At 41.4% G+C, this 27,495-nt stretch overlaps 1 protein-coding gene across 1 annotated transcript in view; it reads right to left on the bottom strand.

The window, feature by feature from the left end:
* LOC132406973 (1-phosphatidylinositol 4,5-bisphosphate phosphodiesterase gamma-2-like) overlaps nucleotides 1–21,183 on the bottom strand; it is a 204,665-nt gene extending 183,482 nt beyond the window's left edge. Inside the window, exon 1 of the mRNA XM_059993146.1 lies at nucleotides 20,708–21,183. Within this exon, the coding sequence (XP_059849129.1) occupies nucleotides 20,708–20,903 (196 nt within the window). The 5' untranslated portion in view covers nucleotides 20,904–21,183. The remainder of the gene's footprint in view (nucleotides 1–20,707) is intronic.
* Between the last annotated feature and the right edge of the window lie 6,312 nt (nucleotides 21,184–27,495).

The following is a 27,495-nucleotide window of genomic DNA, read 5'->3' as shown; positions in this document are numbered from 1 at the left end:
AAATACACCCAATGACCTGGCCTCCATAGCCACCTGTGGCAACAAATTCCACAGATTCACTGACCTCTGGCTAAAGAAATTCCTCATCTCCAAAGTCAAGGATGAGGAGGGAAATAGCAGACTGCAAAAAGACAGAATATCCATATAAACAGAGGGTGAACTTTTATAGAAAGAAATGTAAAATGTTATGCTTTGACAGAAGAAGCAAAGAGAGGAAGGACAATATAGACTAAACAGTACAGCTTTAAAGGATGTGCAAAGACAGAGAGCCCTTCGAGTCCATATGCACACGACTTTGAAGATGGCAGGAACAGTCGGGAGTGCACATACTATCCTAGGATTCAGAAACAGAGGCAAGGAGTACAAGATTAGGCAGGATAGCTAAACACTTAAATATAAACAGTGCTAAGGACACAAAAATGTATTGCATTCAGTTCAAATCAGTACACTTTAAGAAATCTATGAAGGCCACAGATGAGGTGCAGAGCAGAAATGCAAGAAAAGAATTTCAGGCTCAAGGGGAAGAACAAAAAAAGGTCAAGAGAAGATTTGTCAGATTTGCAAAAGGAAACTATTCCCATTACAGTATTTAGTTAACTGAAGATAAAAGGAGGGCGCTTGGGGCTGGAATGTGAGGAAAAACATTTTATTTAAATGATGCTTATACTCTTTAGAACTCCATGCCTATAAAAGAGTCAGCCAGGGCTTCCTGGATAAGCTACTGAGGAAAAAATAACTTGTGGGGTTAGAAAGAAAGAGGAGGTGGAACGCCCAGAATTTTACAACGAGCTGGCAGGGATTCAATAGGTCAAATGAGTTCCTTCTGTGAGGTAGTGATTCTAAGATTCTGAGAGTTTTGCCTTGATTTCACATTGCATTTATTCTTCTGTTTATTTGAGAAAAATTTAGTATTGTTATTTTATTCCACACAACCTTCTGTGGTTCACTGCCCCAGTTCAAGGTCATAACTATAATCTGTGCATCTCTCCTGAGTTGGCTTTAGCTTCTGAAATGAAAGATCCAAACTAGTGCATGGCTGCTAATTGGAATTAGGTCGCAAGATAACAAAAAAAAACAAAACTCTTATGCAAATTATGTCACTACTGTCCTTTGAGATTATGCAGTAAAATTAATCCACAAATTTTCTTATATACTATTTGTCAGAGAGGGCGGCAAAGAGTTTGTCATAAAAAGACATTCTGTAGCTGAAATCAAAACTAACTTGTCTCTTCTCTATTTCTGATCTTCAACCTGAAATATTAACTCAGTTTCTTATTCCACAGATGCTGCCTGAGCTGATGAGCCTTTCTAGTGTCTTTAATTCAGATACTCTGCAGTTATTGCTTTAACATTGTCTTTGGTCTCTGGACAATCCCAGAAACCAGACCTAATTTTCATAAAACACACAGCATTCAAATAAGTAAACTGCAATAACAAATCCACTTATCTCGTGCGAGTATTTGCTCCACTATTTCCCTCATTGTTTTATACTTCCTCTCGCTTGCTCATTTCAACGGATGCTGTCCGACCTGCTGAGTTGATCCAGCTTGTTTTTTACGTCTTGATTTGACCACAGCATCTGCAGTGTACTTTGTGTTTCCTGATGAAGTATAGCTTCTGTCTTGCCTTCTTTATAACAACATTGATAGGTTGGGACCAGGTTAGATCCTCAGAGATCTTGACACCCAGGAACTTGAAGCTGCTCACTCTCTCCACTTCTGATCCCTCTATAAGGATTCATATGTGTTCCCTTGTCTTACCCTTCCTGACGTCCACAATCAGCTCTTTCATCTTATTGACATTGAGTGCCAGGTTGTTGCTGCGACACTACTCCAGTAGTTGGCATATCTCACTCCTGAACACCCTCTCGTCACCATCTGAGATTCTACCAACAATGGTTGTATTTATAGATGGTATTTGAGCTATGTCTAGCTACACAGTCATGTGTATAGAGAGAATAGAGAGTGGGCTAAGCACAAACCCCCAAGGTGCACCAGTGTTAATCGTCAGCGAGGAGGATATGTTATCACCAATCCGCACAGACTGTGGTCTTCTGGATAGGAAATCAAGGATCCAACTGCAGAGGGAGGTACAGAGGCCCAGGTTCTGCAACTTCTCAATCAGGATTGTGGGAATGATGGTATTAAGTGCCAAGCTATTGTTGATGAACAGCATCCTGACATAGGTGTTTGTGTTGTCCAGGTGGTCTAAAGCCGTGTGAAGAGCCATTGAGATTGTATCTGCCATTAACCTATTGAAGCGATAGGCAAACTGCAATGGGTCCAGGTCCTTGCTAAGGCAGGAGTTCAGTCTAGTCATGACCAACCTCTCAAAGCATTTCATCATTGCAGATGTGAGTCCTACTGGGCAATAGTCATTAAGACAGCTCACATTATTCTTCTTAGGCACTGGTATAATTTTTGCCCTTTTGAAGCAAGTGGGAATTTTCACCCTTAGCAGTGAGAGGTTGAAAATGTCCTTGAATACTCCCACCAGTTGGTTCGCACAGGTTTTCAGAGCCTTACCAGGTACTCCATTGGGGCCTTCAACCTTGCGAGGGTTCACTCTCTTTAAAGACAGCCTAACATCAGCCTCTGAGACAGAGATCACAGGGTCATCAGGTGTAGCAAGGATCTTCACAGCTGTAGTTAAAGTGGGCACAGAAGGCATTGAGTTCGTCTGGTAGTGAAGCATCACTGCCATTCATGCTATTGGGTTTCGCTTTGTAGGAAGTAATGTCTTGCAAACCCGGCTGGAGTTGCCGTACATCTGATGCTACCACCCACTTTGTTCAGAATTGTCTCTTTGCCCTTGAAATAGCCCTCCACAAATCATACCTGGTTTCTGATACAGGCCTGGGTCACCAGACTTGAATGCCACAGATAGAGCCTTCAGCAGGCGATGTACCTCCTGGTTTGGGAATGTACAGCAAGTGTCTGTAGGCACACACTCACACTCATCCACACAGGACTTTAATGAAGTCAGTAACAACCGCAGCAAACTCACCCAGGTTCGAAGATGAATCCCTGAATACAGTCCAGTCCACCGACTCAAAGCAGTCCTGTAGGCGCTCCTGTGCTTTCCTTGTCGGTACCTTTTTGGTCCTCACTGCTGATGCTGCAGTCTTCAGTCTCTGACTATACTCAGGGAGTAGAAGGTAATCGATCAGACTTCCCGAAGTGAGGGCGCGGATTATCAAGGTAGGCATTCTTGATGGTGGTGTAGCAATGGTCCAGTGTGTTGTTCCCTCTAGGATTACCAGTGATCTGTTGATGGCAATCGCTTAGTGATTTTTTTTCAGATTGGCCTGGTTAAAATCTCCCAAAACGATGCTGAAGGTGTCAGAGTGCACTGTGTCATGTATGTTGATCCCATTGCTCAGATCATCTAAAGCCTGATTGACATTGGCCAAGAGTTGACAAGGTGGGTCAGATGGCCTGTTTTTGCACTATATAACTAAGTTTAATCATCTGTTGAAATAAATTTAACTTGGGGGGGGGGGGGGGGTTCCCATTTTTTATGCCATGGGCCAATACCATTAAGCAAGGGGCCCAAGGACTCCAAGTTCGGAACCCCTCATTTAACTGAAAAGATTCAGCACGTGACCAGCTTTCTAGAGTTCCCCAGAAAAGTTAAATACACATTTGAAAAATGACGGTGGACTGCTCCATTGATTTGACTGAAGAACTCCCAACTGACATTATTTGCATCACAATCTTTAATAACCTGTCAGCAGCAATGTTATGGAAACTAAATTAACACCCTTCCTAACAGCAGATTCCTAAAACACATGAGCCTGCATGTTTTATAGATGCTGCATGCAAGAAGTCATAACTTTGCGTGATGATTATTTATACATTCACTAGCGGGTGTGCAATTTCCACTTCAAAGTAGGATGAGTCAAGATGAATTTAGAATATCATAAGTGCCATTCAGAGTGACAGTCAGACACCAGTACTTGTGCAATACTTAGAGCATGGAAACACCCCTTTTGGCCCAACTGGCCCTTTGCGACAACAGCAACCTCCCTGCCAGTCCCAAAGGTCCATGTCAATACACAGGAATTTAGAAGGATGAGAGGGGATCTGATTGAAACATATAAGATTATTAATGGATCAGACACAGTGGAGGCAGGAAGCATGTTCCCGCTGATGGGTGAGTACAGAACTAGAGGCCACAGTTTAAGAATAAGGGGTAGGCCATTTAGAACAGAGATGCGCAAAAACTTTTTCACCCAGAGAGTGGTGGATATGTGGAATGCTCTGCCCCAGAAGGCAGTGGAGGCCAAGTCTCCGGATGCATTCAAGAGAGAATTAGATAGAGCTCTTATAGAGAGCGGGGTCAAGGGATATGGGGAGAGGGCAATAACGGGGTACTGATTATGTATGATCAGCCATGATCACAGTGAATGGCGATGCTGGCTAGAAGGGCTGAATGGCCTACTCCTGCACCTATTGTCTATTGTCTGGCCCATAACCCTTTAAGCCCCTCCCTGCCATGTACCTTTTCTAATGCGTCTTAAGTGTCTCAATTGTATGTGCCCTGATCACTTCCTCCGGCAGCACATTCCCGGCACTCACTACTTTCTGTTTAAAGAAATTACTCTTCAGGCTTCTTTTAAAGTTCTCCCCTCTTATCTTATATCTGTGCCTTCCAGTTTTGGACACTTCGCCCCCCCCCACCCCCAAGGAATAAAAATCCATTGCGGCCAACCTCACCCTCTAACTCAAACCCTCTGGTCCAAGCAGAATCCTCATCAATCTCTTCTCACCCTCTCCAGCTTGACAATGCCTTTCCTATAACAGGGTGACCAAAACCGTACACAACACTCCAAGTCTGTCTTCACTAATCACTTATATAACGGCAATATAATGTCCCTACTCCCAAATCCAGTACCTCGATTGATAAAAGCCAGGATGCTAAATGCCTTCTTCAACACCCTGTCTATCCGTGCAGGCACTTTCGCAAAATGGTACTGGCATCTCCCATGTCTTTGAAGAGCAATTGTGACTGACAGCTTAATTGCATAACATATATTTTGGTTGCTCGTGTCTCAGTTCAGATTTCAAAGTATTCAATGGGTATTGTTGCAGCTTTTTATAAAAGTACTAAGTGTTTTTTGCTTCACCAAGCAACTGATAAATTGAGGCCACTGTAGTGCTCTGCAAGCTATCCAATTTCCTGTATAAACATAGTTAGTCCAAACAAAAAGCCAAGAAAAGCTATGAAAATTTCAGTAAGTTTGTTTGTATAGGACAACGCTATGAGGGTTAACAGCACTAGATTGATTTCAGTTGAGATGATTCAAGATTGCTTTGTTTTTGTGGTCAGCTGCAAAGTTGATCTAATATAGTAAAATGTCCCAAAACACTTCACAGGAGCACTTTTATAAATAAAATAAGACACCAGAGCCCAGTAGGAGATATTGGGGCACACGAACATCGTCCCCCTGCTTACTCAGGTGAGACACAGTGTAAAATCTTGTTTGATTAAACATTTGTGCAACTTTATAAAACAATTATGATATATGATTTAACATGAAATATGGCACTACTAGAACATCTTCATATCAATATTCCCCAATATGATCTCACTATCAGATGTAATATCACTGGCATATGTTGTGAAATTTATTGTTTTTCAGTGGCAGTACTTTGCAATACATACTAACATAAACTGTAAATTAGAGTAAAGCTAAATATAAAAAGTGAAATTAAATTCTGACGAGTATCACTGTCTGGTTTTGGGTGGAGGGGGGCTATGAAACAAGATCGAAGTAAGTTTTAGAAACTTGGACAATTTGTCAGCTCCATCATGGGTACCCGCCTCCGTAGTATCCAAGGCATCTTCAGTAACAGTACCTTATGAAGACAACATCCTTCATTAAGGATCCCCACCACCCAGGATATGACCTCAACATGAATAAAGATATAATTAAATATTAATTGCTTCACAACTTCAAGTATATAATAGCTAAGTTGTCATGTTACTAGGTTAGCAACTGAGAACTCAAAGTTCTTATTTGCCTGAGATACAAGTTCAAGTATCAGTGAAGATGCTGGTGAATTTGAATTCAAGTCATTATATAAATATGAAATAATAAGATGAGATTAACAATAGTAACCCTTGGTTAAAAAAAAAATCAAATTGACACATTAAACTAGCTGGTTCACTCATGTTCTTTAGGGAAATAAACCTGCTGTTTTTGCCCTGTCTGACCATTTATGACCAGACCTACAGAAACTTGGCAGAGTCCTAACTCCCTTTGAATTGCCTAACAATTATGGATAAGCAATAATCGCTGCCCTTACCACCAAGATCAAAATCCCGGATGAACTAAAAAGTAGCGTGTTTACATAATGAACAATAATTTCTGAACTTTCTGACAAAGTGAGGCCCTTTGGTCATTCAAGAAGAAAGAAGAAATCCAACAAAAATGAATATTTTGGGACAGACATTATTCATTCTTGAGGGATTTAGACCTAGGGTATTATTGCAGCTTTTTATAAAAGTACTAAGTGTTTTTTGCTTCACCAAGCAACTGATAAATTGAGGAGCTTCGAAACAAAGATGAGGCGCTTCTCCAGAAAGAGGTCAAATCAACTAATGGAGTTTAGGAATTACTGCACAATCTTTTAGAAAAATAAACAGTTTAAAACAATCAAATCTAATGGGAATAGTGAATGCAAAGACGGATCTCAATGTTTACCTCACAACAAAAGGCATTGTAAACACCCATTACAATTAACAATGCATTGTATAATAAACCTGGAGAGGAACTTGCATAGAAAGTGTCAAGAAATTACAAGTAAAGCTGTTGGTTCACCAAAGCCTATTAATCATGAGCTGCCAACTCTTATGGACAGTATCGTGGCTCTTCCAATGGTTCCTGTCAGGAAGAGTTTCTGTGTCAACATACCAGGAGCTTCTCCCCGAAGAGGTCAAATCAGCCTCTCAGCATGCAGCAAAACCAGCCCTAGGATTTGGTCAGCTAATTACCTTTCTACTACATCAAAGAAAAAAAAATTGCATGTGGTTTTAAAACAAAAAAAAGCTCAAAGTGCAATTCAAAAAACAGAGAAAGGGAACAACTTTGTGTTGTAGAAACCATATGCAAATACCTACAAAACATCTGTACAAGAGCAAGTTATTAATAACACATTTTGAGCATGCTGATACGTACACCATTTTCTTCAATCTCTATAGTATTAAAAACATGCTCAATATATACTTGAGGATGTAAGCAGAATTCTACCCACCAAACAGGTTATATATTTTGTTATCCGGCTTCTATTTAAACCAAAAGTGCCCTCGGTTTTCCTGTAAAACTTCTAGTGCTTTAAATAACTTGCTATGTCTTCAATACACTTCAAACAAAATAAACATATGCCAAACAATATGCAACTTTGAACAATATGTAATTTCCTCTTGCACCAACAACACTGCGAAATTTTCCATTGTGTCCAACTCACCATCAACTTCCTCGTTGATTATTACATTTCCGAATTTGGGGTCACAGGCCATCCCAGGTTATGAACACCCAAAATATAGGCACCCTTATATACAATCATACTCCAATAATATTACTAAAAAGACTTACATCAACACATTCATTCATATGAACAACAGAAATAGTTTTCTCACTCACTCTAGTTTCAGTAATTGTCTTTTCACACATATTAATCTTGTGTGCTTTTAATACCATTCATTACAATACTGTGGAAATATTGTAATAGCAAGTGATTTTGTGTACTTCCTGACTTCATCTGTAAAAACAGAACCCTGGTGTGACCCAAGGACAGCGTGTAATGTGCAGAGTTTGAAGGCATAGAAGTTAAACTAATTGCAGATATGGATAAATGTTAAAAGAAGCAGTTGGTCTATGTTCTTCTTAAGCAGGGGACCCCAACCTTTTGTATGCCATGGAGCAATACCATTAAGCAAGGGGTCTGAGGACCCCAAGTTGGCAAGGCATCTCTTCTCTCCTGGCTTGTATTAGATTTACAGTTTGAGGCTCTGAAATTCAGCTAATACAGCTCTTCCGGGGTCAAAGATTTGCTTTTGAACAAGTTAAACTTGTTGTCGGAAGCAAGTGAACAATAAGGTCCTCATTGGCTTATTATTTAATCAAGAGAAAACAACGTGGTCTGTTTCAGCTTAATTACAGAAAACATTCATCCAGTCTGATGAACGCAACTGAAAAACATCACATATGTGTAAAGTCATCAAGTCAGAAAACACAGTATAAATTTTAGAGAGCGGTTAGGCTTCTTAGGAATAGTAAAGGAACAGCAAGAAGAATGTCAGAAAAATGTGACGACTAGAATCAATTCATTTATTTTTGATTTCTGTGAGGGACGACTCATTCATTGGCAACTTCATGATACGCCATTTTAGTTTGTAGGAATTGCACTTGTGTTTTGGAATTCCTTTGTGTTTTAGATATAGATTATAATTTTAGAATATAGAAATCCTCGATGAGTTTTAAATGTGTTTTTAAGAATTTTATCTAAATCGATACACATATCACTAAAAGTAAATTAATTGTGTTTAAGCTACTTTGTTAGCTAGAAATACCTCCTCATGGTGGGAGGGGGTACTCACCACTCAAACAGTAGGCATTGGCAACTAAACACCAGGAAAAATATTAAAATGCTTAATTACTCCAATAACTTCATGAATGTGACAGCTAAGTTGATGTGTTATTGGGCTGATAATTAAGGTGACTAAATTCTTTTTATCAAGATATATAACAGCATTGCTATAGCAGCTATAGCATTTAAATGCAATTGATTAAATTAAAATGAAATAAGATGATAGCATAGTGAACATAATAAACACTAGAGATTTGCAGATGCTGGAAGTCCAAAGAAACACACACAAAATGCTGGAGGAATTCAATAGGTCAGGCAGCATCTATAGAGGGGAATAAATGGTCAATGTTTCAGGCCGACACTCTTCACCAGCACAATGATGGAAACAGAGAACCTGATAGAGAAGGAAAAGTTAAATACACAAGAGATTCTGCACATCATAAACATGAGAAAGTCCATTTTGTGTGCTGGAAATTCAGAGAGACTCACATAAAATGCTGAAGGAACACAGCAGGTCAGGCAGCACCTATGGAGAGGTGTAAACAGTCGATGTTTCAGGCTGAGATGCTGCCTAGCCTGCTGAGCTCTTCCAGTAGGGTAAACATCTTTTAATCGGGCATGATCAGGACTTTGATGGTGCTGGACTAGAAGGTTTTCCAATAAAGTTCCATCACATATTTAATTGACCACTTCTTTAAATGTTACATAGTAAAGAAATATATTACCCAGGGGAACTTAACTTTAAAAGACAAAATGGGTAACAACGGCCCAGTACGTTTCAAGGGATTGTAGGAAGGGAACAAGCTAAGCTTCAAATGGGCTCAGTCATCAGAACCAGGCGAATGGAAAGGAAGCAGAGGAAATGGGGCATTAATGAATGGAGAACAGAAGGTGAGGGAATCAGAGCTCTAGGAAGTGTATGGAGTGCAGGATCAGCAGCCCGATGAATGGAAGAGGGTGCAGAAACAGGACTTGCAGGAAAGGGAGAGAGACGGAGGTACAGGAACCTCTCAGTGAATGGAGAGAGACCCTGGAAATGGAGTCCAATGTGTGGACAAGGGTGCAAAAGCTGAACTCCCAGCAAAGGGAGAGCGAAGAGGGCACAGGAATCAGTGCTCACTGCATGGATGGGAAGCACCGATTGTCAGGAAAATATTGTAGGCTACCAAAGTCCTGATCATACCAGATTAAAAGATTTGATACTATGCCCCAGGATTACGCCATTTTTATTTACTTAGTAGAATTTAAATGCCACAGCTGCTCTAGTGAATTTTGAAGTCACATCTTCAGATATCAAATGAGTGAATAGGAGTCGATGAACTCGGGCCCAGTGACTGGATTGTGGGGGAGCTGGAGCCCTGATGAATAGGAAGGGAAAAGTGGTCCAGGGTCGGTACAATTGGAAAGGACAATGGGGTCAAGGGTTGAATCAAATGGCCAACAAGAATGGCAAACATCACCCGTTGCTTTTTAAAACAGGTAATTTTGGCCAACCGCACTCATTCATTCACCTTATTGTTTTCCTTCACAAGCCAAATGGTGATTTCAGATGGTAAAGCAAATACTGAACAATTGATCAGACAGCAGATTAACAGACTATAACTGTAGCAGTAATGGCAACCATAAAACAGCCAGATTAATTTGTCAAGTTCACTTATGTCCTTTAAAGAAAGGCATCAGACCAATTCATGACTTCAGACCTACTGATTCCTAGCTGTCCTTTGATAAGGCCAGCAGTTATGGATGGGCAATAACTGTTGGCTTTACCAACAATTACAACATCCCAGGATGAATTACAAAGCAGCATGTTTACACGCTGTATGACCATTATAAGCTGATAAGCAAACTGAGCAACATTGAATGTTCAAGCAAGGGGGAGGCAATCATTAAGAATTGATAACTTGGAAAGATGTCTGGTTAAGTGGGTTTTAAGTCCTTGTTTGACTAGGAAGGTAAGACAATGGCTATATTTCATTAGGAGTTTGAGGAAATTTGTTTTGTCAACTAAAACACTCAAAAACTGCCACAAATATACCATGGTGGCATCACTGTCAGGTATGGGGGAGGGTTGCTACTGCACAAGATCAAAGTTGCAGAAATTTGTAAAATTAGTCAGCATGGGTACTAGCCTTCGTAGTATCCAAGACATCTTCAAGGGGCAAAAGTTTAGAGGTAACACAAGGGGGAACTTCTTTACTCAGAGAGTGGTAGCTGTGTGGAACGAGCTTCCAGTAGAAGTGGTAGAGGCAGGTTCAATATTGTCACTTAAGAAAAAATTGTATAGGTACAAGGACAGGAAAGGAATGGAGGGTTATGGGCTAAGTGCAGGTCGGTGGGACTAGGTGACAGTAAGCATTCAGTACGGACTAGAAGGGCCGAGATGGCCTGTTTCTGTGCTGTAATTGTTATATGGTTCTATGGGTGGTGCCTTATTAAGGACCCCCACCACCCAGGACATGCCCTCATCTAATTGTTACTACCAGGAAGGACGTACAGAAGCCTGAAGGCACACAATCAGTGATTCAGGAACAGCTTCACCCCCTCTACCATCCGATTTCTAAATGGGCATTGAACCAATAAACAGAACCTCACCACTTTCTAATCTGATTCTGACATATTTAAATAATTGCCGCACAATATTTTGCAATATTGAATTTTGTTCAAAAACAAACACATCCTATGGGAATAATGAATGAAGAGACGGATATCAATGTTTACCTCACAACAAAAGGCTTTGTAAATACTTATAACAATATACGTATACAGTATAGTAAATTACTGCTTAGGGATTTGAATAGAATGTGATAAATATCCTGTCAGGAGATTATAAATGAAGTCTGCAGTCCACATCAGCCAAGTAGTCTTCTGGTTCCCATAGACAATGCTGCAGTTCTACCAATGATGCCCAACAGAAAGCGTTTTTGGATCACTGTTACCAAGGAGCTACTGCACAGAGATCAGGTGGTCTCTGGAGAGACTTAATCAACAAAGTCCTGACGTTTGGTCAATTTCCTGCCCTTCAACCAACTCAAACAAAAATATACATGATTTAAGCAGAGGAAATAAACATGCAAACTGAGATAGGAAAGCAATCTTTAAGGAAGGTTTGGTGTTGTAGAAATTATTATGCAAATTTCTGCAAAACATCTGTACAACGGCAACTTATTAATAGCACATTATGTACCTATTCAAATATGCATCAGATTCTTCTATTTTCTTTTAATAATATAATATTAATGCACAAGTCCACAATGGACAGAAGATTGCAAAAAGAATCTCAGACATCACAAAGATTATCCAACATTTTTTTTTAAAAAAAGCAAAATAGTGTCTTGCATTTTTACGGAAATCTGCTTTGAAATAGCTTGCCATGCCCGCAATACATTGTCAAAAACAAAACGAATCCATACAACATGTAATTTCCTCCCTCATCATGTGTCTCCAACTACACTGAAAGATTTTCCATTGTGTCCAACCCACAATGAACTTCCCCATTGTTTATTGTATTTCTGAGTTTGGGTTATGATCAGACTTTGAAATCATGTCACACATTAGTGATTCCAGATCATTAATAAATATCAAAAGAAGCAGTGGTCCCAGCAAAATGCCCATGAAGCCATCACTTACCAATGTTACGAGAAAGAATTGCTCACCCTCACCATCTGCTCTCAGACCCCAAGGCAATTTCATAGCCACGCAGCTGTAATTTCATCAAATAACAAAGTATGACTCCTCAGAGCAGCTGCCTCACAGCCCCCAATGAAATGGATTCAATTCAGGCCTCTGACACTGTCTGTCTGTCTGTGCGGAGTCTGCACGTTCACCGTGGGATAGCATGGGTTTCCTCCCAGTGCTTATGTTTCTTCCACATTCCAGAGACATGTGAGTTGATTGGTTAATTGACTGTTGGTAAATTTGGGAGGGAGCTGATGGATACGAAAGGGAAACAGAGCGGCAGAGTAGCATAGTGGTTAAAACAACGCTTTACGGTACCAGTGATCTGAGGTCAATTCCCACTGCAACCTGTAAGGAGTTTGTACGTTCTCCCCAGGACCAGGTGGGTTTCCTCCAGGTGCTCTGGTTTTCTCCCATAGTCCAAACACGCATCGGTTGGTAAGTTAATTGGTCATTGTAAATTGTCACATGATTAAACCAGGGTTAAATCTGGGGTTGTTGGCAGCGCAGCTCAAGGGTTCAGAAGGGCTTGTTCCACACTGGATCTTCAATAGTTTCAATAGCCATACTGGATATTAAAGAAATTACATGCAATATTCATCCTGATATTCTTGTTCTTCACAGACATCCATGAAAATAGAAAAGTGCCTCAAAGAATGAATGACAGTTAAAATGTTAAAACCCCAAAGCCCCACCCCCGCCCCACCACGCACAAGCGGCAGTAATGCCCCTTCCCCACCCCCTTATAATAAAACTGCTCAGAGTAGAATTAATGTAAATGGTGCTTGATGATTGTATGGATTCAGTGAGCCAACAGCTGTGTTTCTGCACTGTAACTCTCCACAGCACTTTGAAAATCAACTCTATGAAGTTAGTCCAACCAGAGTAATCTTTATAAAGTCTCTCAATTCCTCTGTCCCCACCGCATCTGCTCTCAGGATGTGGCCTTTCATTCTAGAAAGAAGATGTCCTCCTTTTTCAAAGAAAGGGGTTTCCCTTCCTCCACCGTCAGCGCTGCCCTCAACCACATCTCTTTCATTTCACGCACACCTGCTCTTACCCCATCCTCCCACCACCCCACCAGGGATTGGGTTCCTCTTGTCCTCACCTACCACCCCACCAGCCTCCACATCCAGCACATAATTCTTCAAACTTCCTCCACCTCCAACTGGATCCCACCAGCAAACATATCTTTCCCTTCCCCCCTCCACTTTCTGCTTTCCGCAGGTTCACTCCCTACGTGACTCCCTTGTCCATTTGCCCTTCCCCACTGATTTCCCTCCTGGTACTTATCCTTGCAAGCGGAACAAGTGCTCCACCCCCTCACTACCGTTCATGGTCCAAAGCAGCCCTTCAAGGTGAGGTAAAACTTCAGCTGTGAGTCTGTTGGGGTCATATACTGTGTTTGGTGCTCCCAGTGTGGCATTCTGCATATCGGTGAGACTCAATACAGATTGGGAGACCGCTTCGCCAAGCACCTATGCTCCATCCGCCAGATCAAGCGGGATCTCCCAGTGACCACCCACTTTAATTCCACTTCCCATATGTCCATCCATGGCCTCCTCCACTGTTGTGATAAGGCCACACTTAGGTTGGAGGAACAACACCTTATATTCTATTTGGGTAGCCTCCAACCTGATGGCATAAACATCAATTCTCAAACTTCCAGTAATGCCTTCCCCCTCCCTTCAACATTTCCTAGCTCCTTTTCCCTCTCTCATGTTATCTTCTTGCCCTCCCATCGCCTCCCTCTGGTGCCCCTTGTCCCCCTCTCCCTTTTTTCTTTCCTCCTTGGCCTTCTGTCTCTTTCACCTTTCAACTTCCTAGCTCTTTGCTTCATCCACTCCCCTCCAAGTTTCACCTATCGCCTGCTGTTTCTCTCTCCCCCCTCCTCCACCTTTCAAATCTATTCCTCAGCTTTTTTTCTCCAGTCCTGCCGAAGGGTTTCGGCCCAAAACGTCGACTGCACTCTTTTCCTAGATGCTGCCTGGCCTGCTGAGTTCTTCCAGCATTTTGTGTGTGTTGCTCAGATTTCCAGCATCTGCAGATTTTCTCTTGTTTATAAAATCTCTGTTAACTTTCTCTTGCTAATCAAATCCGAGCGACTGGTGTGCCATGCTATCTTTGCTAAAGTCCCCAATAGCGGTATTTAATTGACTGGTGAATGTTTACATTCTTCCCCCCACTCACTTTCTCTCACTCTCTAAATACATCATTTCCTAATCTAACTGAAGACTGGAAGTATATTGCAAATCCCTCTACAATTTCAACCTTGTTTAACTACAGAACCTTTGGATGCATACAAGTATATATAGACCTGAAAAAGCCAGCATTGATCTGATAAGGACAAATTGTTTCTAATTAACTTGACAGACTTCTTTGGTAAAGTACAAAAGAAAGCAAGTGAAGGAAATGGAATCACAAAAGTTCCAAAAACAATTTGATAAGATAAATTAGATGGCTTAATTCAAACAAGATCCAATAATTGAGAGATGTGGAAATATTTGTTCCAAGTTCATTGGATAGGTTGAAAAAACATCTGAGATAATGGTCTTTACAAATACAAGCTTAGAAATCATGATACATTGCAAACCACAACTGGAATATTCTGTTCAGTTCAACATGCTACACTTTAAGAAAGACAACGGGTTTCAAGACAACATAGAAAATATTTAGCTAAATATTTCCAGGGGTGCTTAACCATAGCTACCTTGTTAGAGTGGTGAAACTGGGGTTAACTTTGAAACAGAAGTGTTGTGCGGATATCTGATAAATCTTTCTTAAATGACAAAAGGAATACACAGAACAGACAGAAATGGTTTCACTGACGAAGGTGTCAAGAGTTGGAAGAAGTAAGTTACCAGTAAAAACTGTTCTAATGCAGTAAGTAAAGATCTGTAATGCACTGCTAAGAGCTGTTTTGGAGGAAAATTTAACAGCAGCATTTAAAATGGATCTGAAAAAATAAATATCTGAGAAGAAAAATTTTATTGCCTCTGAGGAGATGGCAGAGAAAATGGAATAGTTGGACTCTATTGCCTCAAAGTGGTTTAAACTTGAGAGACCATGTGACCTCCAGTTACCCAGTATGATTCTTATTTCAAGCTCTGACAATCAACTGTCTACTCTTCATCTATTTTCACCCAATCAAATTTCTGAACTATCTCCTTTCTTATTGTCCTTTATACCTCTTCTTTAGTGAATACAGATGGGACACACACGCATAATACCTCAGCTATGTCCTTAAGCTCTACAAAAAGACGCATTTTGGTTCTAGATGGCATACCCTTCCTTTGAGTATCTCTTATTACATAGATTTTTTCCATCTCTTTTTATATTTCCCACTGATTTTTTCCATACATTTTCTTTGCACTTAAAATGTGTCCAATCTGTATCTGCAAATCTCCTCTCAGAGGAATTCTTATTGACAATTTACTATTTCATTTACTAGTCTGTAATTCCAAATCAATCAGGCAGATCTACTTCAAGCTCATTTGGATTAACCCTTCTTCAGTTTGAGTATTTCAACATTGGAAATGAAAAGAGCATAACCAATGACTTCTTTACCATAATGAATGCTGTTCCTTGAAGGTCCTTCTAGTGCACTGTGCTCACCTGTCCTAGTTCACCTTCCAGATCTAGATTCTGCACCCACACCCCTTCTTTTCCTCTACTGCTCAAAAGATTGCCCTTTGCACTGTTATTTCCCCAGTTTCTATTCAGATATTGAATGATTTTTTTTTATCACAGTGCTGTAAGTCTCAACCAAAATCAGAAGATATTGCAAAGCCTCAAGACAAGCAGCAGCTATGGAGAGAGACAATCAGTGTGAATGCTTCAGGTCAAAGTTCCCACTTCTCAACTCATCAAGAGGCCTTCAACCTGAAAGATTATCTTCTTCTCTCTCCATTGAAGCCGCCCATCCTGTTGAGTGTTTCTAGCGTTTTCTGATTTGATTTGAAGTTGATTATTACTGCAGATGTGAAAGATAATTCTGTGATCTGCCAACAAAATTACTCTCCTGTCCTAACCTAAAGTACAAAACAGGCTGTAATAACAGCTCCACTATTGTTCCTTAATTCTAAGCAAATATATTCTGTCTTTGAGGTCTTAAACAAATAATTATTTTCTTTAGTGTAGATGTGGTTTTGATTAATGTGACAATTCTAACTGCTACTTTTCTCCTTCCTTGTCTTTCCTGAATGCACAATGGTGAGAATGTCCAGGTAATCATTCCCAATTTTAGAAGACTCTGTTAATTACATTATGCCACAATCCAATGCAGCTACTTGTAATGAGTTTCTTGGGTTTTCTGCAAATGCATCCGAACTTCATCACAGACGGCTTTAATATCCCCATCCATGTCCTCCAATTGCAACACCGCTCTATCCTATCTCATTATCTCCTTCCACCCTTCTTTTTCTAACTACTCATTGTTCTAATACTTCTTGCTTCCTCCAGGCCTATAAACACAAGTATGCTCCCTCATACTTTGGCTTCATCCCTTTTCCAATTCTCTCACAAATTAAAACCTACCTAAGAACACACACCTCTCTCACTCCCCTCCCTCTACCAACTACAGAACTAATTAACCATACTAAAACACAAGAACACGTGAAAATAGAAGTAAAGATAGCCACCTGGCCAGTGAGCCTGCCACCCCCATTCAATGTGATCATGGTAGATCTACACTGGGCCTTACTTCTTGTGTGCATTAGTTTTCCTCAGATCCCCAAATTTATGTTATCTCAAACATTGATCTAACACTTTGTTCAAATTCTCCAGCAATCTAGACTCGATAGTATTTCTAGGTAGAGAAATCCAGAGATTCGCTGGCAAACTACCTTTTGAAAATGCTGCCAGTGAGGCATGACCTGTCCATTAGGCGCTTCCCAATACTGGGTACAAAGCCCCACGGCACAGCAGCTTGATACTGATGACTCTGCAGCAACACTGCTGAATGTCCATCCATTTCCCATAATTCCAGCCGCTCTTCAGGCTGAGACTTCAAAGGCTTGAGTTTGAGCAACAGAAACTACAGACAGCTGTCCCATTATTTTGCTTACCGTTCTTCTGGAATTGGAGTTTTTTATCATTGTCACATGCACAGTGAAAAGTGCATTGAGGAAATACGAGGTAAAACCATAACAAAATGCAGAATTAAGTGTAACAGCTACAGAGAAAGAGCAATGCAGTTAGACAATGAAGCAGAAGATCATAATGAGGGAGATTGAAAGTCCATCTTATTGTCCTTAGTTAAAGTCTGTCCCGAGCCTTATAGACTCATCAGGCCGGTGCTTATGCTGGTTTCCGTGGCGTGATTAGAAAAAAAAACGTAGAGAAACCTACAGCACAATACAGGCCCTTTGGCCCACAAGGTTGTGCCGAACATGTACTAAGGAACCATTCAAAAGTCTTATAGAGCAAGATAGAAGCTGTTCGCGAAGCTGAATCCAAACAAAGGTTCAAAGTACATTTACTATTAAAGTATACAATCCTGAGGTTCATCTTCCCCACAGACAGCCACAAATCAAAGAAAACCATGGAACTCACTCAAAGAAAAACATCAACAAAAGAAAAAGAAAAAAAAACAACAACAAATCACCCAAACAGCAATGGAAAAAAACGAGCAAAAAAAAATGCAGAATATAAAGTCCAAAATCAAAAGAGCCCAAGCATACTCAATTCAGTGTTTGTTATCTGTAGACCATACCAATTCAAAATTGCCCAAAATAGCGACAAAAAAAGTGACCAGAATCCAGAAACACATCATAACGTGAACTACAGAGTTCAATCCACAACCTTCCTAATTATCAGAAACATGTCTCAGATTTTCATTTAATGCAATTCAGACCCCTTTGATGTGGGCTTCGTCCATTTACTTAATTAGTAATTGGTTCATTATTGTCAAACGTACATACAGTAACAAAACACAATGTCTGATAACGTCCAGACAGATCACCGCAGGTGCAGGTACACTGAGGCAGTAGAAAAGGAATGCAGAATATAGTGTTACAAGTGCGGAGAACGTGCACTGCAAGAAGACAAAAAAGCTGCACGAGCTATGATGAGGTCGATCAGGAGACCAAGTTCTCACCTTTATCATGAAAGAGTTCCGTTCTATTTTTAATCATTCTTATTAAAAATCACACACTATTTAAAAGTGCCATTTGGTTTAAGATACTGAGCATCTCCATCCATCTCTGCAAATGCTTCCAATTCTCACCAAATGTATACTTTCATTTTGTTCAGGAAGCCAAGCAACTTTGCTTTCACAGCACTTTAACTGAGGTTCGAACTCTGGAAGATGTACAGAATTGAAATCTTTAACATGAAGCACAAGGCCAACATCTGGATCAGTTGCTCCTATAACTATGAACTACATTGAATAACTAAGTCCTGCATATGCAACAGTAGAATGAATTGTAGAAAAGCAAGCTTCTTGAGAAACCCCTAGTGCCACTTTAGATGTTTTGACACAAAAGAGGACTATTCACAAGTCTTAACAAAGACGTGTGTTGTTTCAAGGGATTTGCAGAGTTAAAATGAACATACTGTTTCCAATTAGTTGGCATTAATTTTTTTCATGAATGCCAAACTGCGAACATTAACTCAGAAGTAATGCATTTTTTCACAAATTTCATTATAAAAAGTAATAAGCACATAAAAACTGATGACTTAAATTATTAAGGATCCATAGCAGGGCAAATATTGCGAGAAAGCAATAGCAAGAAAGTCACGAACGGGCCACAGTTACAAGATGAAGGGCCAGTTATTTACAAAGAAGCACATCGGTATTTCTTCTCTGGGAGGTGGGTTAACCCCTGGAACTCTCTGCCTCACAGCGTGGTGAAGGCCAGATCATTAAAAAACGTATGGCGGAAATAGTCAAATATTTAAAAAAAACAAATGAGAAATTGACTGATTTGGGCACAGGAGGGGCCCTGATCACATTGAATGGCAGGACAGGCTCAAAGGGTCTTCCCCTGTGTTCACCGTCCCCTGGGGTTGCTGGCACACCTCCAGTGCAACTAATGAGGTTTATAGTGAGGAAGCCGGAAGGTAACACTCATCCCCATTTTTTATTGGCATGCATTTTATACTTTCATGTTGCAAATTCAAGAAATTAAGTTTATGAAAACCATTTTTTTCATAAATTTGTAGATATTTATGAGGCAGAAGGAGACCTTTCTGTCCATAATGGCCAAAAATAGCCATCAGTTTGATCTTACACTCCATCTCTTCACATCCCTAAGAAAGTACCTTTCAGGTGTGGTGAAAATAAGCAAGCAGCCAATGCTGTCTATGCAATACAAATTAATGGTCATAAAGTAGTTATTTTCTTCATAATAATAATAAATACTTTGACCCCCAAGTGGGAAATACTTTTGCTACAACAGCAATGTTTAAAAACACACTTATCAGTGTGCAGACTTAACTGATAATAAAGTACAAAACAATTATACACAATAATTTACCAATGCCCAATAATTTACAAAGTAATAAAACAGAGACTATTGTACTATGATGTGTGTTCTCCTGTCACACAGAGATGAACTGTTGTATTTGCTCATTGCATTTGGTAGGAAAGATTTTCTGTTAACAATCCTTGTGACAGCAGAGCTGAATGAGTCTTTTGCAAAGGGTGCTCCACTGCTTACTCAGGAGATCATGGGGAGGATGTGCCAGATTGTTCCTAAAGGATAACATTATCCTTTGCAGTGAGTTTCATTACATCCCCACATGTCGGGCGAAATCCTTCACCCTTCTGTCAATTACCTGAAATCCATGCCTCAAGTTACTGACTTCACCAGAAAAGGGTAATACCTCTTTTCTATCTTGGAACCATGTACACTCCAGTGAAACCCCCCTTCTGTCTCCTTTGCAGAAGGGAGATTTCAAAGGGGTGGTTACGGCTCCTAGATAGCAACTTCAACCTCTCAACAGTCATTAACGTATCCCTCGCACTTCCTGGGATGTAACGGGAGGCCCAGAGTCACAAAGCCAACCAAGTACATCCCATCCACAGCTCCCGCCTCTACATTAGAACCAAACGTTTCAAGACACACTGAACTGGCCCGAGCCAGCAAGCAATAAGTCAACTTGAAAGGACGTGGGTTCCACAAACGGGAGCAATTTTCCAACCCACACTTCAAATCAAGGTTTCTCAACTTTCCTTTTAATGTCATGAACCACTACAATTAACCGAGGGGTCCGTGAGCCCCCAGGTTGGGAACCGCTGCCTTTCGTCAGTCACAAGCGACGGTGAACTCTATCAAATCGACTCATTTTCTGAACGGAAACGATTCAATACGAGATAAGCAGAGGATGATTTTTGAGAGGGTCCTTTTAAACTGAACTCAAGAGTACAACAGAGTAGTGGTTTAAAATAAGGAGCCCCTTGAAGGCATTGCGAAGGAAGGCATTCAAATACTCACGGACACCCTCGATCTTGTCCGCCGTCCTGTTCCAGGACAGTTGTTGAGTTTCCATGATCACCTGCAAGGTTCTCCTCTCGGGCTGGGACTTTTTCAGGCTAAATACAGTCATAACGGCACCCAACTCCAAGGTCCTTTTCAACTGGCTTTTCTCCGTCTCCGACATGCAATCCAACCCGTCTCTAATCCAAGACATTGTTCTGCTGTCTTTATCCGGCTCAGTTCTCAGAGCCACACTCCTTCCGACACTGAAATGAAACCAGTTCGGCGTCCTTCTCCCTGCCGCCTCTTGAATGCACAGCAGAGGTTACAGATTAATTTGCGCTCAATACCATTCTCTGGGAAGTTATGCAGGAGGACAAAGGGGCGAGGAATCACCTTTTGGGTCACTTTAAACACTCAAACGAAGCCCAATATAGAGCGTTCTTCATGACTGCACCACTATATCATCTTGCATGTTCCGCTATTTAGCAGCATGAGGAAGTTGGCCGAAATGCTTAAAAAAAATCTTGATCCGGAAGCGGCGTTGATACGAACTATATGCAAATCGACGAAGCAGTCCAAAGGTATGTACTAGTTGCCAAATCATGTGTGTCGCTAACAGGTCTCGAGCGCCATCTGCTGTCTGTCATCCCACTCCCCGGCATTACATCGAATTACTGTTCACGCAGTGGCCATTTCACCTGTTGTTAATGCAAATATCTAATCATGCGACAGCGATCAATGCATAGAAGCATGCAGGCATGGTCAAGAGGTTCAGTTCTTCTTCAGAGCAAATGGCAGAATGGGGAAAGAAATGTGATCTAATGACTTTGACTGTGGAATAGTCATTGGTGCCAGATGGGGTGGTTTGAGTATCTCAGAGACTGCAGATCTCCTGGGATTTTCATCCACCATAGTCTCTAGAGTTTGCAGAGAATAGTGTGAAAAGCAAGAAGAAAAGAACAGTGAGCTGCAATTCTGAAGGTGAAAATGCCTTGTTGAGGAGATAGAGAAATGGCCAGACTGGTTCTAGCTGATGGGAAGGTGACAGTAATTCAGATAACCATGCCCTTCAACAGTGGTCTGCAGAAGAGTGTCTCTGGGTACACATGTTGAATTTTGAAGTGGGTGGGCTACAGCAGCAGGAGAATATGAACATACATTCAGTGTAGGTTTAATATTAATTTTCATTTCTACCAAAATTAATGTTGATAAGCTAGCAAAATAATGTGGAACACAGTAGAGTTTATAGTGTATCCCATGATAAAGCACTCTGAACTTCAAATTCTGATTTATTTATCAAAGGGACATTGAAGAATACAGTGAAATGCTTCATTTGTCTGAACAACCACAACACAGAAGGGTGTACTGGGGGAAGCCTGCAAGTAACACTACATATTCGGGTGGTAACATAGCGTTCAGCAGAACAGCACAAGCAACAACAATGACAAGACAACAACTGTAAAATGTGTAACACACAAAAAAATGCTGGAGGAACTCAGCAGGCCAGGCAAAATCTGTAGAAAAGTGTAAACAGTCAACATTTTGGGCTGGAGAAAAAAATCATCGTGGCTGGAGAAAAAAAGATGAGAAGTCAGAGTAAGAAGGTGATGGGAGGGGAGGAAGGTGAATTAAAGAGCTGGGAAGTCGACTGGTGAAAGAGATAAAAGACTGGAGAAGGTGCGAATCTGATAGGAGAGGACAGAAGGGTAGGGGGAGAGGCACCAGAGGAAGGTGATGGACAGGTAAGGAGAAAGGTGAGAGAGGGAAATGGGAAAGGGGAATGGTGAAGGAGGGAATGTGCTGTTACTGGAAGTTCCAGAAATTAATGTTCATGTCATCAGGTTAGTGGCTACACTGATGGAATATAAGATGTTGTTCCTCCAACCTGCGTGTGGCCTCATCATGGCAGTAGAGGAGGCCATGGACTGACATGTCATGGGAATGGAAAGTGAAATTAAAATGGCAGCCACAGGGAGTTGCTACTTTTTCTGGCGGACAGAGCGTGGGTGGTCAGCAAAGCTGTCTCCCAATGTATGTTGTGTATATTGGGCACCCATTTTAATTCCACTTCCCACTCCCATTCTGACATGTTAGACCATGGCTTCCTATATTGTTGCGACAAGGCCACATTCAGGTTGGAGGAGCAATTCCTTATATTTTGTCTGGGTAGCCTCCAACCTGATGGCATGAACGTTGATTTTTCAAACTTACGGTAATTCCCCCCCCCCCCTCACCATTCCCTGTTCCCATTTTCCTCTCTCCATATATCATTACCTGCCCATCCCCTCCCTCTGGTGCTCCTCCCCCTTCCCTTTCTTCCATGGCCTTCTGTCCTCACCTATCAGATACCCCCTTCTCCAAACTTTTATCTTTTTCACCAATTGACTTCCCAGATCTTCACTTCACCCCTCTCTGGGTTACTGGTGGTGAGACTTGTGTGATCCTCAGAGTGATGCTGTCTGGAGCTTAGCTCCTAGTAGAGTCACCCATGGTGGTAACGTCAAGGGGGAGGATCCAGAGAAATCATGGTCCAACCAAAACCTCAATGGTGGACCAGGCAGCGGATTTTGGTAAATTTGAGTCTCCGGAATCTCGGAACAATGAGGACCACCACAACGTTGCAAAGACAGAGAAAGGCTGCAGCAGAAAACAGCCCCCCAATCATCTTGGTCTCCAAGCCACTGGATTCTGGCCCCTTCTCTGTCAAGGACTGTGTGGTGGCTGCTTGTGTATCAGTTTCCTCACACACAGGGACTTCTCCTGGTTTGGTAATCTGATCGACCAACTTGGACAAAGCCCTGTGACAATCAGGAAGTGGTGACAGGGGCAGGACAGTGAAGTCTGAGAGCTACCAGCCACAACCTGGCACACAGGCAATGGGTGTTAGATACAGTTGTCTTGCTCGTGGTCTGAGGCTGATAGAGTTTTTCAGCAGCTGCATCCATGACTGAGCAGCCCTGCTCAGGACCCACTTTGCTCATCCCACACAGGGAAGGGGCTAGAAAAGATGCTCTAAAAATAGGCTGTCTCTTTACTCCTGACTGGATTACTGCATCTGGTGGGATCACCAAACTGCAGTCTGAAACAAAAGCATAAGAGTTTTGGAGCCTGCAATGTGCAGACACTTATGGACAGCGAGACTAGCGATTGTCCTGAAAGACGTACTGCCATCATCTCAAGAGAGCTGAGAAGATTCCAGATTGACCTTGCCACACTCTCTGACAAACGATTGACCGGGGAAGGACAATTGAGGGAGAGAAGGGTGGAGACACCTTTTTCTGGAAAGGGAGATAAGTAAATGAATCCAATATCCACAGAGTTGGATTTGCTGTAAAGAACAGCATCATTAATCACCTCTCTGAGTTACCGATTGGCATCAATGAACGCCCCATGCCCGCGCGCCTTAAGCTCGCTTACAACCAAATGGCCACAGCTGTGAGTGCCTACGACTCTAGACTCACCAGACAATTGTTAAAGAGGCCTATCGTAGCTCACACTGAGGAGGACCTGCAGTGCATAATATATGCTTTTGCCAGAGCATACAAGCTCCTGTGACTTGATCTAAACATCAAGAAGACCCAAATCCTGCACCAACCTGCTCCAGATCAAGCTCCTAAACCTCCAACCATCGAAGATGACAACATCTCTCTGGAGAACACTGAGCATTTCTCGTATCTTGGCAGCTTTCTTTCTTCAAGAACCAACATTGACCTTGAAATAAATTGCAGAATAAGCTGCGTGAGTGGAGCTTTTACCAGGCTGAGAAAGAGGGTTTTTGAAGGTCAGGATATCAAGACCAACTGGTTTCTGGTCTATGGAACTATAGTCCTCCCTTCCTTGCTATATGGAGCGGAGATGTGGACAGCAGGCATATAACATCGCTGGAAATTTATCATCAAAGATGCCTCCAAAAAATTCTGATAGTTAGCTGGAAGAACAGGTATACTAACGCCAGCATCCTAGAGGAAACTAACATTAACTCCATAGCCACAGTCGTGACTCAACACCAATTGCAATGGGCCGGCCACATCATCCATATGTCTGACTCCCACTTCCCTAAACAATTCCTGTCTGGCCAACTCCAGGATGAAAGCGCACTACTGGAGGGCAGGAGAAAGCAGTTCAGGGATAATATCAAGACCCACCTGAGAGAGTGCCACATCAGCTTGGATGGGTGGGACAAATTGGCACGGGACAGGAAAAGCTGGTGAAGGACTGTCTATGAGGGGACTGCACAGCTCAAAAATACATTGACCATGCTGCTGAGATGAAGAGGCTTCAACTTAAGGAGAGACAGGCAAAGGCCCAAACAACTACATCCACCACCACTTCAATGACTTACACCTGCCAACACTGCAATAAGCCTTGTGGATCATGGATCAGCCTCTTCAGTCATCTCAAAATCCAGATCAAGCATCAGGAGAAGAATCATACTTGACTAAGAGTGATCGTTGATGATGGTCCTTACTTCTCCTCTCCCCCACCCCCACCCCAGTTTCATCTATCATTTTGTATTTCTTCCTCCCCTCCCCCACCTTCTTCCTCTGAATTCTCATCTTTTTTCTCCAGTCCTGATGAAGGGTCTTGGCCCAAAACATTGACTGTTCACTCTTTTCCACAGATGCTGCCTGGCCTGCTGAGTTCCTCCAGCATTTTCTGTGTGTTTGTTGGATTTCCTGCATCTTCAGATTTTCTCCTGTTTGTGAACAGTAAAACAAGCTCTTTTCCCACCATCTCACTCAGTCACTCAATCACTTATACAGACAGACTACCTCTGGGCCTCCAGATTTTTGCCCTGGACTCACACATGATAGATTTCTGATCTCCAGACAAGCCATCTTCAGTTTAAAACCTTTGGATTTCTACCTCTGGACCCACAGAGCTCTGGCCTTCAACCTTTGGCTTTGCCCTCTAGGTATCAACCCCAGTCCTGGGGTTGACCTTTGGATTCAACCCCAAGACTCGCAGATCATGAGCTTGACATTTGACCCTTGCCCCTAGGACTTACCAATCACAGGTTTGACCTTCAGACCTCAACTTCTGGACTTGCACGGACTCTCAATCTGGGACCTGGGGATGTCCTGCTGGAAGGTCATCAATTCAGTAACAGGTACCCTTTGGTCTGTCCAGGACCAAAGTCTTCCAGGACAATGAGATGTCCATAAAGGAATGATGTTGATTGCACATTCCAGCCTGCAAGGGTATGCCAGAATCAGAATTAATTATCATCGCCATGTCATGAAATGAGTTAACTTAGCAGCGGCATTACAATGCAATACATGATAAATATTGAAAAAAATTGTATTACAGTAAGTATATAATGTATATTAAACCATAGTGTAAAAAACAGAACAAATATAAAAAGCCAGGTAGTGTTCATGGGTTCAATGTCCATTTAGAAATTGGAAGGCAGAGGGGAAGAAACTGTTCCTGAATCGCTGAGTGTGAGGCTTCTGTACCTCCTACCTGATGGTAACAGTGAGAAAAAGGCATGTCCTGAGTGATGGGGGTCCTTAATAATGGACACCTTCTTTCTGAGGCACTGCTCTTTGAAGATGTCTTGGATATTACAGAGGCTAATACCCATGAAGGAGCTGACTAATTTCACAGTATGTGCTGAGGGGCACACTGAAGCTCAACGAAGCCAATGCCGTGGCTTTACGAGAAAGGACTGCAGTCTGAGATCCTTATATCACCAGACATTGAGGGTACAGAAGTCTCTTGTACATTTGGAGTATGTATCTTCCCAAGAGGCCACATGAATGACAATGGTGCCATCGACACAGCATGTTGGCAAACACTGCCGATTTATAGAACTGATAACATTGTAAATGTATAGACTGAAGGTACCACAAATGAAAAGAGACTACTGTGTTTTCTTGTATTTATATCTATTTTTATAAATCGTTTATTTGGGAGAAATATATGATTTATAGGCGAGCTGAGAAATACACTGTTATATATTGTACATTCAAATATACAGTATACAGTACATCGAAATAAATATGCTGTATTTATTTTTCTTGCAGATACTTTCCATCATTGTGATACATTAAAAGAACAGGTAGGCTGGCATTTCTTGATATAACATATTTATCCTGCATCATTCTTCACCTTTTTATCAACTTTCCTTGAACAGTCACGTCTTTATATTTTGTTTTCCCTCTCCGTTGCATTTTACTCATACTTCAATTTTGATTCGTGTGACTCCCTCATTCTTTTTCTCTTCCTCTTTCTGCAATAAAAATAGAAGAACATTTCCTTTCAAAAGAAGTTATATGGCCATGCTTTGATCTAATTAGTGTTGTGAAGTGAACAGCTGCAAGTATTGTTATGAAAGCTCTTTTCTGGTAAATCAGCCCGTGTGTGCACAGACTGTATTTGAATTTGCTGCTTGGTATTTTGTGTCAGTGACATCGGTGTTTGAACTAATGGAAAGTAGTTGAACAATCAAAGCGTTCAAGTTCAGAGTTTATGTTTTGGAAAGAAAGATATGTGGGAGCTTATGTCACTGACCAAAACTCTTTTACCACCTTATTTTCATTACCTTTCCCCTGACAATGATCTGTCCTATCTGTAGAACTTCATAGAATTTAAAAGAGTAAAAAGTACTAAGTTATAATAGGAGTTGCTGGAAGTGCCATCAGAGCTGCCACATTTCCCCACAGTATCCATTCAATTGCTGGAGAAGATAATGTGAACCATTGTTTCCTGATTTTGGGAACAGAATAAAAATACATTATCTCTGGATTGTGGGTGTTACATGTTGAGTTAGGAGACTGAAGTACACTTTTCAAATATAC

This window comes from Hypanus sabinus, chromosome 17 (genome assembly GCF_030144855.1).
Source record: "Hypanus sabinus isolate sHypSab1 chromosome 17, sHypSab1.hap1, whole genome shotgun sequence".
In the NCBI taxonomy this organism is placed as follows: Eukaryota; Metazoa; Chordata; class Chondrichthyes; order Myliobatiformes; family Dasyatidae; genus Hypanus; species Hypanus sabinus.
Note: the sequence above shows the minus strand (reverse complement) of the source record. Positions and strands in the feature narration are given on the sequence as shown.